We start from the raw sequence: 12640 nt of genomic DNA, 5'->3' as shown, positions 1-12640 counted from the left end.
GGAAACAGTGACAAAGGATGAGGAAAAGGCTGGGGTACTTAATGCCTTCTTTGCCTCGGTCTTTAGTAGTAAGGCCAGTTGTTCTCAGGGAACCAGCCCTCTGAGCTGGAAGACAGGGACAGGGAACAGAATAAAGCTCCCGTAATCCAAGGGGAAATGGTTGCCGACCTGCTGCACCTCTTAGACACACACAAATCTATGGGCCCAGATAGGATCCACGCAAGGGTACCAAGGGAGCTGGCAGGAGTGCTCACAGAGCCACTTTCAACCATTTATCAGTAGTCCTGGCTAAATGGGGAGGTCCCAGCTGACTGGAGGTCAGCAAAATGTGGCGCCCATCCACCAGAAGGGCCAGAAGGAGGACGCGGGGAACTACAGGCCTGTCAGTCTGACCTCGGTGCTGGGGAAGGTTATGGAGCAGATCATCTTGAGTGCCATCCCACGGCACGTACAGGACAACCAGGCGATCAGACCCAGTCAGCATGGGCTTATGAAAGGCAGGTCCTGCTTGACTAACCTGATTACCTCCTATGACAAGGTGACCCACTTAGTGGATGAGGGAAAGGCTGTGGATGTTGTGTGCCTAGACTTTAGTAAAGCCTTTGACGCTGTTTCTCACAGCATTCTCCTGGAGAAACTGGCTGCTCATGGCTTGGATGGGTGTACGCATTGCTGGATGAAAAAGTGGCTGATGGCCAGGCCCAAAGAGTTGCGGAGAACGGAGTTAAATTCAGCTGGCAGATGGCCACGAGTGGTGTTCCCCAGGGCTCAGTACTGGGCCGGTTCTATTTAATATCTTTATCGAGGACCTGGGTGAGGGGATTGAGAGCACCCTCAGTAAGTTCGCAGACGACACCAAGTTGGGCGGGCGTGTTGATCTGCCTGAGGGCAGAAGGCTCTACAGAGGGATTTGAACAGGCTGGATCAATGGGCTGAGGCCAATGGTTTGAGATTCAACAAGGCCAAGTCCAACAGGAAACAGCCCCAAGTTGTGCCAGGGGAGGTTTAGATTTGGATATTAAGAAAAATTTCTTCACCAAAAGGGTTGTCAAGCATTGGAACAGGCTGCCTAGGGAAGTGGTGGAGTCGTGATGGAGGTATTTAAAAGACGGGTAGATGTGGCGCTGAAGGACGTGGTTCAGTGGTAACTTGGCAGTGTTGGGTTAACACTGGGCTCGATGGTCTTCAAGGCCTTTTCCAACCTGAACCGTTCTACGATTCCCTGACTCCAAGCCTGGTGGAGTGGTGGCGGCGCGGAATGCAGCGCTGAGGGCTGGGTGGTGGCAGACGGCTTTGGCGGGGCCACCCCCTCCTCGTTCACACCCTGTCCCTGCCTGGATGTCCTGCACCATGTCCTACAGCCATCGCTGTGGCAATGCAGCCTGGCACCGGGCCTGGGGTGGCCGCCCCGCGGGATGTGGCCATGCCGCCCTAGGGACGAGTGCTGCGGCCGGTGGGGCTCCTCTGCTTGGGCCATGGGACCGGGAAAGGTCTCTGGTGCTTCCATCCCCCCTCTGAGGGCAGCTCGGGTGCCATGGGGTGGCTGGGCCAAGGCCGAGCCGGCCCCATGGGCTGGCAGGGCTAGCCATGCCCTGCGGCTGTGGCCTTGCAGCCAGGCCAAGGCTAGCCCTAGGGGCCGGTGGGGTCAGTGGTGCCCTCACAGCGAAGGGTCACTGCAGAGTGCATGCAGGGGAAACGAGGTGTTTGGGGGCTTTTGGGACCAGCTTGTTGGCCACGTGCCCACTGGTGTCTCTCTCCCCCTGTCAGGAAGATGGGCTGGGGAGTGGGTTGCAGGGCACGGCCACGGGCTGTGCTTGAGCAATAGCTGCATTTCACAAGTGTCCGATGGAGGGATGTGTCCTCTGGCAAGCAGGACTTCCCTGGATCCAGCATGAGATCTGCCTGCATCAGCTACAGTGGGTTTCCCGTGCCGGGTCCTGACGCTTGCCCAACGGGAAATGAAAGTAACTTAAATCATTTCTTCTTCCCTCACCTCTGCCCTGCGGCCTGCAGGAAGGATCCAGCCCTGCTCTCCCAGCTAGGGACTATGGGGCTGCTCCCCCTTTGCAGGTGCCCCTTCGCCAGCCCTGCTGGGTGTGGGGCTCTCTGGGGTCTGCTCATATGGATGGAGGAACGTAACTTGCTTTCTTTAGCCCTTGCTGTGCCCAAGGCTGCTCTGGTTGCAACCGGTGCCTTTGGCAGGTGTGTGCCGGGATAGCAGCAGCTAATGCCCAGGAGCGCAGAGCAGCCTGGGAGCCCCATGGGATGGGGCATGGGGCAGCAGGGCGGGCAGATGGCTCGGGGACAGCCCAGGCTGTCCCCAGCCCTTGCTCGGGGAAGGCAGAGCCGAGCAGGCAGAGCATGCAGCGAGAACACAGCCCCATCGAACGCAGCTGGCAGAGCCAAGCCCGTGCCCGCAGCAGGTCTGCTTCACCGAGCACCTGCCTCTGCTGCAGGCAGAGACTGCTTGCACCCAACATAGAGCTGGAAACCGAGCTGTCGCCTCCTGGTTTCCACTATCCCTTCCCTGTCTGCGAGGTGAGGCTCCACGTGTGCTGCTGGGTGCAGGTGTGCAGTGCCAGGCCGTAGGCACCAGTGCCACCAGTGCAGAGGAGTGGGGCCATAGCCAAGCAGGAAGCCCTGAGGCTGTAGGGGACGCCCCGTGTGGGCTGCGGCAGTGGCTCTGCACGCCTCCTTCGCCTGTGGTTCCCGTTTTGGCATGGATATAAGGGCGGTGTGGGCAGGGAGAGCCCAGCGGCAACACAGCACTGCAGGGAAGCCAGAATGGGAGCACAGAGCCTGGCAGTGGCTTGCAGGGCGCTGATTTTGTTCCTGACACTCGCTGGGGCCACCAACCCCGGCTTCGTGGTGAGGATCACCCAGGCAGGCTTGGACTATGGTGGGTTCAGCTTCTCTTTTCTCTTCACGCAGGCGTGCTTGTGGTTGAGCTGTGGAGCTGGGCACTCGTATGGAGTGTGAGGGGTCTGGGGGGATCCTTGGCCGAGGGTGCTGAATGCACCATCGCCCAGGGCTTCCTGCTGATGCACTTGTCTGCCTCCACCGCCACCTTCATGGAGCCCCTGCAAAGGGCTCAGCCCTGCGGGGTCCCGGGGGGGCTGTGTCCCAGTGGCGTCGGGGGAGGCGCAGGGTGGGAGGGTCCCGTTCCTGTGGCTCGTGTCTGGGCAGCCGAGCCGTGAGCCCCACAGGAGTGAGCGGCGGAGGAGAGAGGAGGTGGGGAGCTGCAGGGGGGGCATTGACGGAGATGGATGGGCCCCGCGCTGGTTTTATTGAGGCAGGCAGAGCCCTGGCTCCAGCGGAGCCCTGTTATGGATTGAAATACACTGTGTGAGAAACAGCTCATTTACTCATCAGCTCTGCCAGCCGTGCGGGAGAGGAGGACGTGACTCCCCTTCCCAGACGGATGCAGGGATGCAGCACCCACTGACGCTGTGCTGCTGCCCGGGATGTGGGCTCCATCCAGCTTTGCCTGAGGGTGCTGGGCATGGGACGGCACAGTGCCTGGGACCTCCCGCACACTTCTCACAGTGCCCAACCTGGAGATGGTGTACTCTGACCTCTCCCCCCTTTCCATGCCACCTTGCCACCACCTTCTTCTAGCAATTGCAAGTGGAAAGACATCAGGCAGTTGCCAGTGTGCTCAGAGGGCTCTGTGCTCTGAGATTAGCTTTAAAGATAGCCTGGGAGGTGGAAAGCAGCCAGGGCATTGCCTGGGTTTTTCCTTTAACCCTTTCTGTGCTCCTGGTGCACAGCTCCCTGCTCCTGTAGGAAGCATGTGATGGTGACACTTTCCCTCTGCCCCTGCAGCCCATCAGCAGGGGATTGCAGTCTTGGAGAAGGAGCTGGCCCAGTTGAAGCTGCCGGACTTCTCGGGTGACTTTCGCATCAAGTTCTTGGGGAAGGTGCGCTATGAGTTCTCCAGGTGAGCCCTGCCAGTGCCCCCGAGCAGCTTGCTGAACCCCCAGCCCACACAAGGGGAGGAGAGGTGGGGGATGACAGGGAACCCTGGAGCAGCGAGGACCGTCCTGTCACCTCCACAGCTCCCAGAGATGCTGGTCCTGACTTCGCTGCAGGCAGAGACGCTCCTGCTTCCGCTCTCTGCCCAAAGGTGAAAAAGGGAACCAGGGTGACCGCACTCGGTGCAGGCGGGTTTTCTGCAGTTGAAGCCCAGGTGGTGGAGGTGGCCTTGCCTGTGGGAGCACGGCACCCGTCCACGCCATGGAGCAGGAGCCCAGCCCCTGCAGAGATCCCAGCTCCTCACTGCCTGGTTGCACCTCTCTGCTCCCGCTGCCTGGGGTTTTGAGCTGCCATCTGAGTGGCTGCAGGGATCTTGTTTCCAAAAGTGCCGCTTTCCTCTCTGTGTCCCTGCCAGGCATTGCAGGACATGAGCTGGGGCTGTGTGCTCGGCGTCGAGGCAGAACCCCTCAGGTTCCTTTTCTCTTATTTCGTGTTTATTTATTTTTAGATTGGACCTTCGTAATTTCCACTTGCCGCACTCACGGATTTCTCTGGTCCCCAACGTGGGCCTGCAGGTCTCCATCTCCAATGCCTTTGCCGACGTGGATGGGAACTGGCGGGTGAAGATACACTTCATGTATGTGCCTGGCTGCTCCCTTCCCTGCTTGGGCTCTGTGGTTTTTCTCCTCTCCCTCTCCCTTGTGTCTGGGCAGCTGTTGCTTTGCTCTCTCCAGATGCGCTGACTTGTCTTCCCAGCAGCTGGGCTGCAGCCACTGTATTCCTGATGCACGTTTGGGAGCCCCTTGCCCTGGGGGAGCCCGGCCAGGTCTCCCTCCATGCTGGGAGCCTTTGGAGCTGATCGGGCAGCGTTTAGCCCACTTGCAAGCGGCTGAGGAGATGACGTGTAAGCGGGACAGACCTGAGCAAGGACTGGTGGTGAGCAGAGGTCTCTGCCACTTGTTCAACCACTGAGATGGATAAAGCAGAGTGAGAGGCTAGAACAAGGTGGACAATGGAGGAGCTGTGCATCACCCCTCCTGTCTCTCTCCCATCTCCCCTACTTGATCTTGGTCCTCTCCACTCAAAGGTTACCTCTCCTAGTTTATGTTCCAGTGAAAGTGGGTTTCCCTGAGTTTAAAAGCCTTCTCGGTCTCCTCTGAGTGCTCACTACAAGGGAGAACCTGAGCTAGATAGATCTGTCCCAAAGCTCTGGCTGATTCAGGGTGCCTTCGCCATGACTCACCGGTAAGAAACGTCCGTTCTTGTCCTCCTTTCCCTGCAGCCGGGACCATGGTTCATTTGACGTGAGGGTGGAGAACATCTATGTCAATATCAACCTGAAGCTGGGCAACGACGCCTCCGGGAAACCCACCATTGGCACCCCTTACTGCAGCACCCGCATCTCCAATGTCCGAGTACGCTTTTCGGGCAGGTTGGGGTACGTAAATTCACTGTCCAGGCTTAGAAATACTCTGTGTGTAGCCCATCCGCCATGGGAAGGTGGTTTCCAGGCCCTGGTGCAAGGAATCTGGCACATCTGCAGTCCCCTGGAGGCTGCCCCTTCTGCCCCTGTACTGCCTGCACTGGCACACCACTGCCGAGCTGTCTCTGGACTCTTGCGATGCGCTTCTCATCCAGATGCGCGACTGAATGAACTTAAATCTGGCCAAATGTCTCCTGCTGTGGCTGCACGTTTAAGGAGATTTAAGGCAGTCAGTAGACTGGCGTGCAGGTGGTTTACAAGCAGTTCTGTTTGCAACTGTAAGCCCCGAGGCAAAGCTAGATGCCAAATGGGGATGGGAATGATGTTCCCAAATGTGCCTCATCTCTAGTGTCTCCCTTTCCTGGACAAATGCTTCTGCAGCAGCCTCTGAGCTAAAGGATGACTCCTCTCTGTTTTTCTCTGCAGATGGCTTTACAACCTCTTCCATAATGCTATTGAGTCCAAATTCCGGAAGATCTTGGAGGGCAAGGTACGTGAGTGAAGGAGGGCAGAGCACCAGGTTTTTCTGGAGGTCCTTAGCCCTCACGTGTCGCTGAGGTGCTAGAAGGATCAGAGCACACGCAGGGATGTAACTAGAGCCAGAGCACACGGGTGTGTTGCCAGTTTGGTGAAAGCTGGAGGAATGGGCATCGCTAACTGCAGTCTGCGTAGCATCGTGTGGCTCCGGCTGAATTGGAAAACTGCAGCCTTTGCCACAGCCCAGCATAACTGGTTCCTAATTAACAAAGGCTTCTCTTTCCATGTGGTCAGTTAATTAGATCTTCTGCCTCGGCCAAACTCAGTGTAACAGAGGAAACCTGACCAGAGCTGTCCTTTGAACGGCCGCGCTCCTGTATGCTTTGGGGATCGCTGGGGAAGAGATTGTTATTTCTGGGTTTCAGACCCTTGCCGTCTGTTTTAACGGGGTGCATCAGGGAGGCCCCGGTACCGTCCACACGGTACAAAAGGGGACGTGCAGGAGACCTGCAACAAGACATGGAAACAAGCTGTTAGCAATAATTACTACAAGGCTAACTGGCAGGAGTTACAGCCTCCCTGGATGTGAACCTTGCTCAGGAAGGAGGCAGCTGGAGAACAGGCAAATCCCACTCCCGCAGCAGATCCCATCCTGCCCAGGCGCTATTCCCGATGCCACGAAGCAACTCTTCCAAGGCTGCAGGAGCTGTGGCAGCAGATGGACTGGCAGCAGGGCAAAGCTGGGGCTCAAAGGCCTTTACTGCAGTTTTTCCTTCTGGAAGGAGGGCAGCTCTGGGACTCGGAGGGGAGCTGTGCTGGCGTCTGCACCTCCCCTGATTCCCCCTTTGCCCCACAGACATTTCTCAGTGTCTTTCTCCATGTGTGAGATGGTGCGAGGGGCGATGGGCAGGAGAGGGCAGGGGCTGGGACTGTGCTGCACTGGGACCTCCGGGCATGGCCCCATCCTGAACCAGCCCCAGCCCTGGCAGCCCGTGTTTGCCTCGGGCGCTCGCTGCAGGTGCTTCTGCAGTCCTCGTGCTCTCGGTTGCAGGTTATTCAGTCTCTGGGAGATTCCAGTCACTGGGATCAGGGCTCTGTTTGCCCGTCTGTAGCTCCCTCCCAGGCAGCGATGGGGTGCTCCCAGACCGACAGACAAATATCTTCTGGGCACAGGGAAGAGCAGCAACCCTCTGTCAATAAGGCCGTGCCCAAGGCTCTGTTCCTCCTCTTCCTCCCTGGCGCAGCACAGCAGGGGCTGCATTGCTGTCAGAGTGGTCACTGCTCCTCCGGAGCTCTGCATCTCGCCATCAGCTGCTGCAGGCTGGATGCCCAGTTGAACAGATGATGGCCTGATCCTACCTGGCGTTTTCCGTGCCATTATGGGGAAAGCATTAGAAGAGAGCTTGTGCAGATTATCTCAGCTGTCTGCAGGGCTGTGTCCTGCAGTAAAATTCCAGGGCTGGTGTTTAGCCCACAATTAAATCTCCCACTAATGCTGGGGTTTCACCCGTGGATGACAGCAGCAGAGGGATTTGCTCTTCTACCCTGGCAGCACCGAGCTTTAGGAACTCAGGTTAGCTCTGCTTTGTGGGTGCAATTAGTGGTCCTGCCCCTGCGGGGGTGGGTTACCTCTTTCAGTTGCTCTGTTTCAGCCAAGACTTGGCTGCTCAGCACAATTCACTCACGGGCCATAGGGAAAGTCTAAGGGCACAAGTGAGATTGCTTCCAAGGGCCTCCGTGGAGCTGCACTGCGGGTGGGGAGCTTGCTGCAAGAAGGAGTTTGCAGGTGTAAACCTGCTTGTGAGTTGGATACTTAATTAATATGCTGCCTAATGAGTAGAGAAAAATATCCTTCTGTGTTCATTTATTTAAGGAGGCGCAGGCGTTTGCAAGGAAGAAAAATGGCATTGGGAAGCAAAGCAGACAGCGCGGCTGAGGCTTTGATCTGGGGGATCTGGACTTGCCACCGACGGCAGAGCTGCCCGTGCTCAGCTTCGCTGCATTTCTCTCTCGCAGGTCTGTGATATCGTGGTCAAGTCTGTGCACAGCAAGCTCCAGCCTTACGTCCAGACCCTGCCAGGTACAAGACGGGCGCTGCACAGGTTTTTAGGAGCATTTCTTCCTAGCATTTCTCAGCCATGAGGGCAGGGGTTTACCTTGTGTCCACTCCCCATTTCCTTCTATTTCCGCACCCAAGTTGGGAGCTGGGGAACACCACATCAGCAGAGACTTGTCACTTTGCGCACTGTCTGGCTGCAGAGACTGCTCATCTGCACGCAGCCTCCAATGAGCTGTGCCCCGGAGCTGGCGGGGGCACGGGCTGCCTTAGCCAGGGAAACCAGACCATTCCTCGTGCCAAGGAGTTAGTCCGCATGGCTGAGACACAGTCAGGAGGGAAATGTGATTTTTGACTCCTAACAGAAGCAAGCACACGTGAAGCTGGTACTGAGCGGTTGCACCGGGAAGCCCACCCTGGATGTCGGTGGAGGCCATCTCCTCCCTGCTTTCCTGTGCCACGTCCCTCTCACTCATCCATTTGTCCCATGTTTTACAGTCACAGCCAGGATAGATGCAATTGCTGGGGTTGATTACTCCTTGGTGGCACCCCCAACTGCTACTGCACAGTCCCTGGATGTGGCACTGAAGGTGAGAGTCTTCCCTGGGAACGCTTGAGTTGGCCGATGCCATTGCTGCAGGCGGGTGGGGAACCAGGTTTAGGTACCTCCTGCAAACGCTGTTTGCCAGCCTGTGTCAGCGGCTGAGTCCCACCACCCTCTCTTCCCCTGTTTCACCTCTCTCCCTCCTCCCAGGGCGAATTCTTCTCCCTGGCCCACCGCTCTGCCGTCCCCTTCCCTCCGCTGGCGCTGGCCTTGCCCCCGGATCACGACCGCATGGTTTACTTTGGGGCCTCCAGCTATTTCTTCAACACAGCCGGCTTTGCCTACCACGCAGCTGGAGCGCTGGTTTTCGAAATCACGGACTCCATGGTGAGCAGCGCAGGTGGGACAGGGGCTGTCCCTGTGTCTCCAGCCAATGGGTTCAGTCAGCAGAGGAGCTCCAGCAGCAGCCTGCGGTCTCGGAGGGCTCCCTCGATGAGCTGCCCAGAGGCTGAGAGTTGGGGGCTGCAGGATGGGGCTGGGGCCATCGGGCACAGCAGCGTGTGGGGACAGAAGGGCTGATATCACCATGGGCTTGGCCATGTCACATTGTCCCAGTCTGACTGTCATCCCCCCACAGATCCCAAAGACCGTTGACTTTCACTTGAACACCACCACCTTCTCAGCCTTCGTACCCCAGGTGAGTGCTCCAGCCCTCCCTCCCCCGAGCTCCTGCCGTGCACAGCTGGGGGTTTGCTCTGTGCGAGGTGGTGTCCCCCAGGAACGGGGGTTTGTGCCACTGCCCCTACCCTCTCCCTGCTCCTCTGCAGCTAGAGAAGATGTACCCAAACACGCCGATGAAGCTCAGGCTCTCTGCTTCCTCCGCCCCGTTCCTGAACATTGGACCAGGAGGGCTCTCCCTCAAGCCCGTCGTGGATATCCAGGCTTACGCCATCCTTCCCAACTCCAGCCTGGCTCCTCTCTTCCTCCTCAGCCTGGTGAGTTTGGGCACAGCCTGCAGTGGTGACTCTGGTCCTGTTGCGTTCGGCATTGCTGAGCCATTGCTACAAAACTTCTGCCAGGAGAGATGCTGGACGTCATCCAAAACCAGCCCAGTCCTAGTGCAGTGGAGATGTCCCCAAAAGAAACATATTCAAGCTGACAAATGTCAGATTTAACACTGCATGTAAACATGCCCCTGGATGGGCAGCAGTCCCCCTGAGTTTCGGCTGGTCAGAGCTGTTCCCTTGGGTGTCTGGTTTGGGATAAGGTGCGGTGAACACTGCCAGAGCTCTGTGCTCTCTCCCCAGACAGGCAACGTGTCTGCCGTCATTAACGTGAAATCTGGCCACATAGTTGGGAGTCTGAACGTGGGCAGGTAAGGAGGGGAGCTGTGCGGTGCGGTGGCTGGGGGTGTGCTTTTGTTTTGGGCTCCTGGAGACAGTGCAGAGGGGATGAGTTGGGGCTGGAGAAAGCGGGAACCACGCAGCCATTGACAGGTGTCACCAGAGTGGGAATGGCTCCCTCCGTTCGGACAGCCTTTACACCACCACTTCTGTCTCTGCGCAGGATGAAGCTCTCTCTGAAGCACTCAGATGTTGGCACTTTCCAGGTGAGCTATACTTGGCCTTTCCCAGAGGCTCATACCCTCTTGCACCCCGGCATGGGACATGGGGCTGCACGCAAGCCCCACACTGACTCCATGGACGCCTCCCACCTCAGCCTGGGAAACTGGGAGAGGACACAGAGCCAGCTGCCGCTGCCTCTCTTATCTCTGCACTTCCTACCCCACCAGTGTGGCAGGATAAAGCTGCTGTTCTTTGGCGAAGCACGTGCCCATCCCAGCTCCTCGTCTCTGTTTCTTCTCCTAATTATCCTCCAGTACCTGGTTACCTGCTCTTTTAGAGACTAAAACTCTTTTCCTTCCCCCTCTCTCCGCTCCTCAGGTGAGAACACTGCAATCCATAATGAACATCTACGCTTCCAGTATCCTGCTCCCGCGTCTTAACGGTGAGAAGCTGCTGGGGGGAATGGGGGTGCTGGGGTAGTCGCTGGCCAGGTCGCTCTGTCCGAGCAGACCCAGCTCACTAATTAAATCCCTGTCACCAAGCCTGATCAGTGGGTAAAGCCTGCAGCGAGTGCAGGAGACGGCAGTAAAAGCACCCGGCAGAGGCAGGCCGTGGGCAGGAGCGAGCGGGAGCCTCTCGGTGCTGTGACACACATCCAGCAGTGAACACAATGGAAAAAAATGAGCACGATGCACATCCTAATGCTTTCCAGACCCTCTCCCCCGCTCGCTGCTTCTCATGACTCCCCAGTACATGGGGCCAGAGCGGGGCTGGCGGCTGCAGGGGCCTGGGGTGGGGGTGGCACGTCACAACATGCAGCCCCCAGCCCTTCAGTGGAGCTTGGGAGGAATTTCCTCTGCCTACCCCCGGAGGAACAGAGGCCAAGAAGGCCCTGCAGGGAGGAGATGGCTGCCTGCTTTGCACAGCCTGTGTTCCCTCTTGCTCCCATTCCTGTCCCAATGTGGCCACGTGTGTTGTCTTTTCCAGAAAGGTTAGATGAGGGTTTCCCTCTTCCGCTGCCGGACAGAATACAGCTCTCCAATACCCTCGTGCGGTTTCACCAGGTGAGTGAGGGCAGCACCCAGCCCTGGTGCCAGAGCTCCCTGCCAGGGTCTCACCGCCCCCGAGCCCCCTGCCAGGGAGGCTGGCTGCCTGCTGCTGCTGGCACGGTGCAAAGCCAGTTCCCTGACCCGTGCTGGGATGCGGCGGTCAGCGGGGATCCCAGCAGCAGAGCTGCAAACCAGAGCCCAGCTTTTCCTGTCCACATGGTGGGGGTCTGGGCTCTGCACCCCCAGGGCAGCACTGTCCCATTCTCCAGCTCTTAAACCCGGGGCCAGAATTTCCAATGACCTTTTTATAGCCTGTGCAGCTCTGCAGCTGCAGTACCTGAGCTCCCACCTTCCCCGGCTGGTGGTGCCTGGTGGGATGCTGCGTGTGTGTTGGACACATCTGCCTGCTCTGGGACAGGCAGCGCCTGCCAGCCCCCGTGGAAGGAGCCGTGCTGGCTCTGGGAAGTGAAGAAAGCCCCTCTTGTGGGAGGCCTTGGGGAAGCCCCAGAGGGGTGCTACTACGGGGATGCTGAACAGTTATTGCGAGGCGTGGCTGTGAAATGTCCTCACAGCCTTTCCAGGGCTAAAATTAGGCATGGGGCGGGCAGAACCACACGTGCCCATCCATCTTCCCTCCCCGAAATGTGGTGGGCACTGGGAACACAGCAGCCTGCAACAGAAAGTGGTTGCCAGGGCCTGTCTCAGCCCCACGCTTGCTTTCTTTCTCCTAGAATTTCCTGCTGCTTGGAGCAGACGTTCGCTATCAGCCCCGGGTATAGAGATAAGGTGACGGAGAAGGACCTCAAGCACCAACAATGCCCCCTTCGTCCCCTCTTTCCACCCGGACCCACCGCTGGAACTGAAGACTACCATTTGTGCTGCAGCGTTCCTCACTGCCCGCCTTGCCCTGGACCGCGGCTGGGGGCAGAAGCATCCCATGGCCTGAACCCTGTGTCCCCCACTGGGTCCTCATCCAGCACTACTGGGAGCTGGGGGTCCCTGGCCCCCTCCCCTCCCTCTTTCCCTGTGCCAGAGGCCTTTGACGGCAATAAAGGTGGCCAGCGTTGGTCTGGTGACTGTGGTGGTGCTGTCACCGTGTTGTGGTTTAACCTCAGCCAGCAGCTTGCTCGCCCTCACTTCCCCCCTCAAGAAGGGTAGGGAGAAGAGGGTGAAAAGGAGAAGAAAGGAAAAAACAAAAACCAGATCCCTCGTGGTTTGAGATAAAGATAGTTTAATACAACAATATCAGAAAAGGAAAATAACAATAATAATAATGACACAAGTCACTGTCACTGCCCAGTGAATTGGCACCGTCCTGAGCAGTGATTGCGAGTACCCACCCCCAGCCGGCCCCCATTTATATACTGAGCATGGCATCTGTGGTGCGGAATATTCCACTGGCCATCCCATCCTCCTGTCTAGGCTTCTCAACTTCTATGGGAGGCTGAAAAGAGGTCCTTGAAAACTATAAACACCTCTTAGCAACAACTG

The 12640-nt window shown here is 57.7% G+C and overlaps 1 protein-coding gene across 1 annotated transcript; it reads left to right on the top strand.

Moving 5' to 3' along the window:
• Window positions 1-2736: 2736 nt before the first annotated feature.
• LOC134522625 (bactericidal permeability-increasing protein-like) lies at window positions 2737-12230 on the top strand. The gene is made up of 15 exons (XM_063350435.1): window positions 2737-2899; window positions 3826-3940; window positions 4484-4612; window positions 5258-5413; window positions 5885-5948; window positions 7952-8015; window positions 8490-8581; window positions 8746-8922; window positions 9173-9232; window positions 9363-9530; window positions 9843-9910; window positions 10102-10144; window positions 10479-10542; window positions 11088-11164; window positions 11881-12230. The coding sequence occupies exons 1-15, from the start codon at window positions 2785-2787 to the stop codon at window positions 11926-11928; spliced, it is 1440 nt and encodes a 479-aa protein (XP_063206505.1). The 5' UTR covers window positions 2737-2784; the 3' UTR covers window positions 11929-12230.
• Window positions 12231-12640: the final 410 nt, after the last annotated feature.

This window comes from Chroicocephalus ridibundus, chromosome 12 (genome assembly GCF_963924245.1).
Source record: "Chroicocephalus ridibundus chromosome 12, bChrRid1.1, whole genome shotgun sequence".
NCBI classification, from domain to species: Eukaryota; Metazoa; Chordata; class Aves; order Charadriiformes; family Laridae; genus Chroicocephalus; species Chroicocephalus ridibundus.
This window is presented reverse-complemented; position numbering and strand designations above follow the sequence as displayed.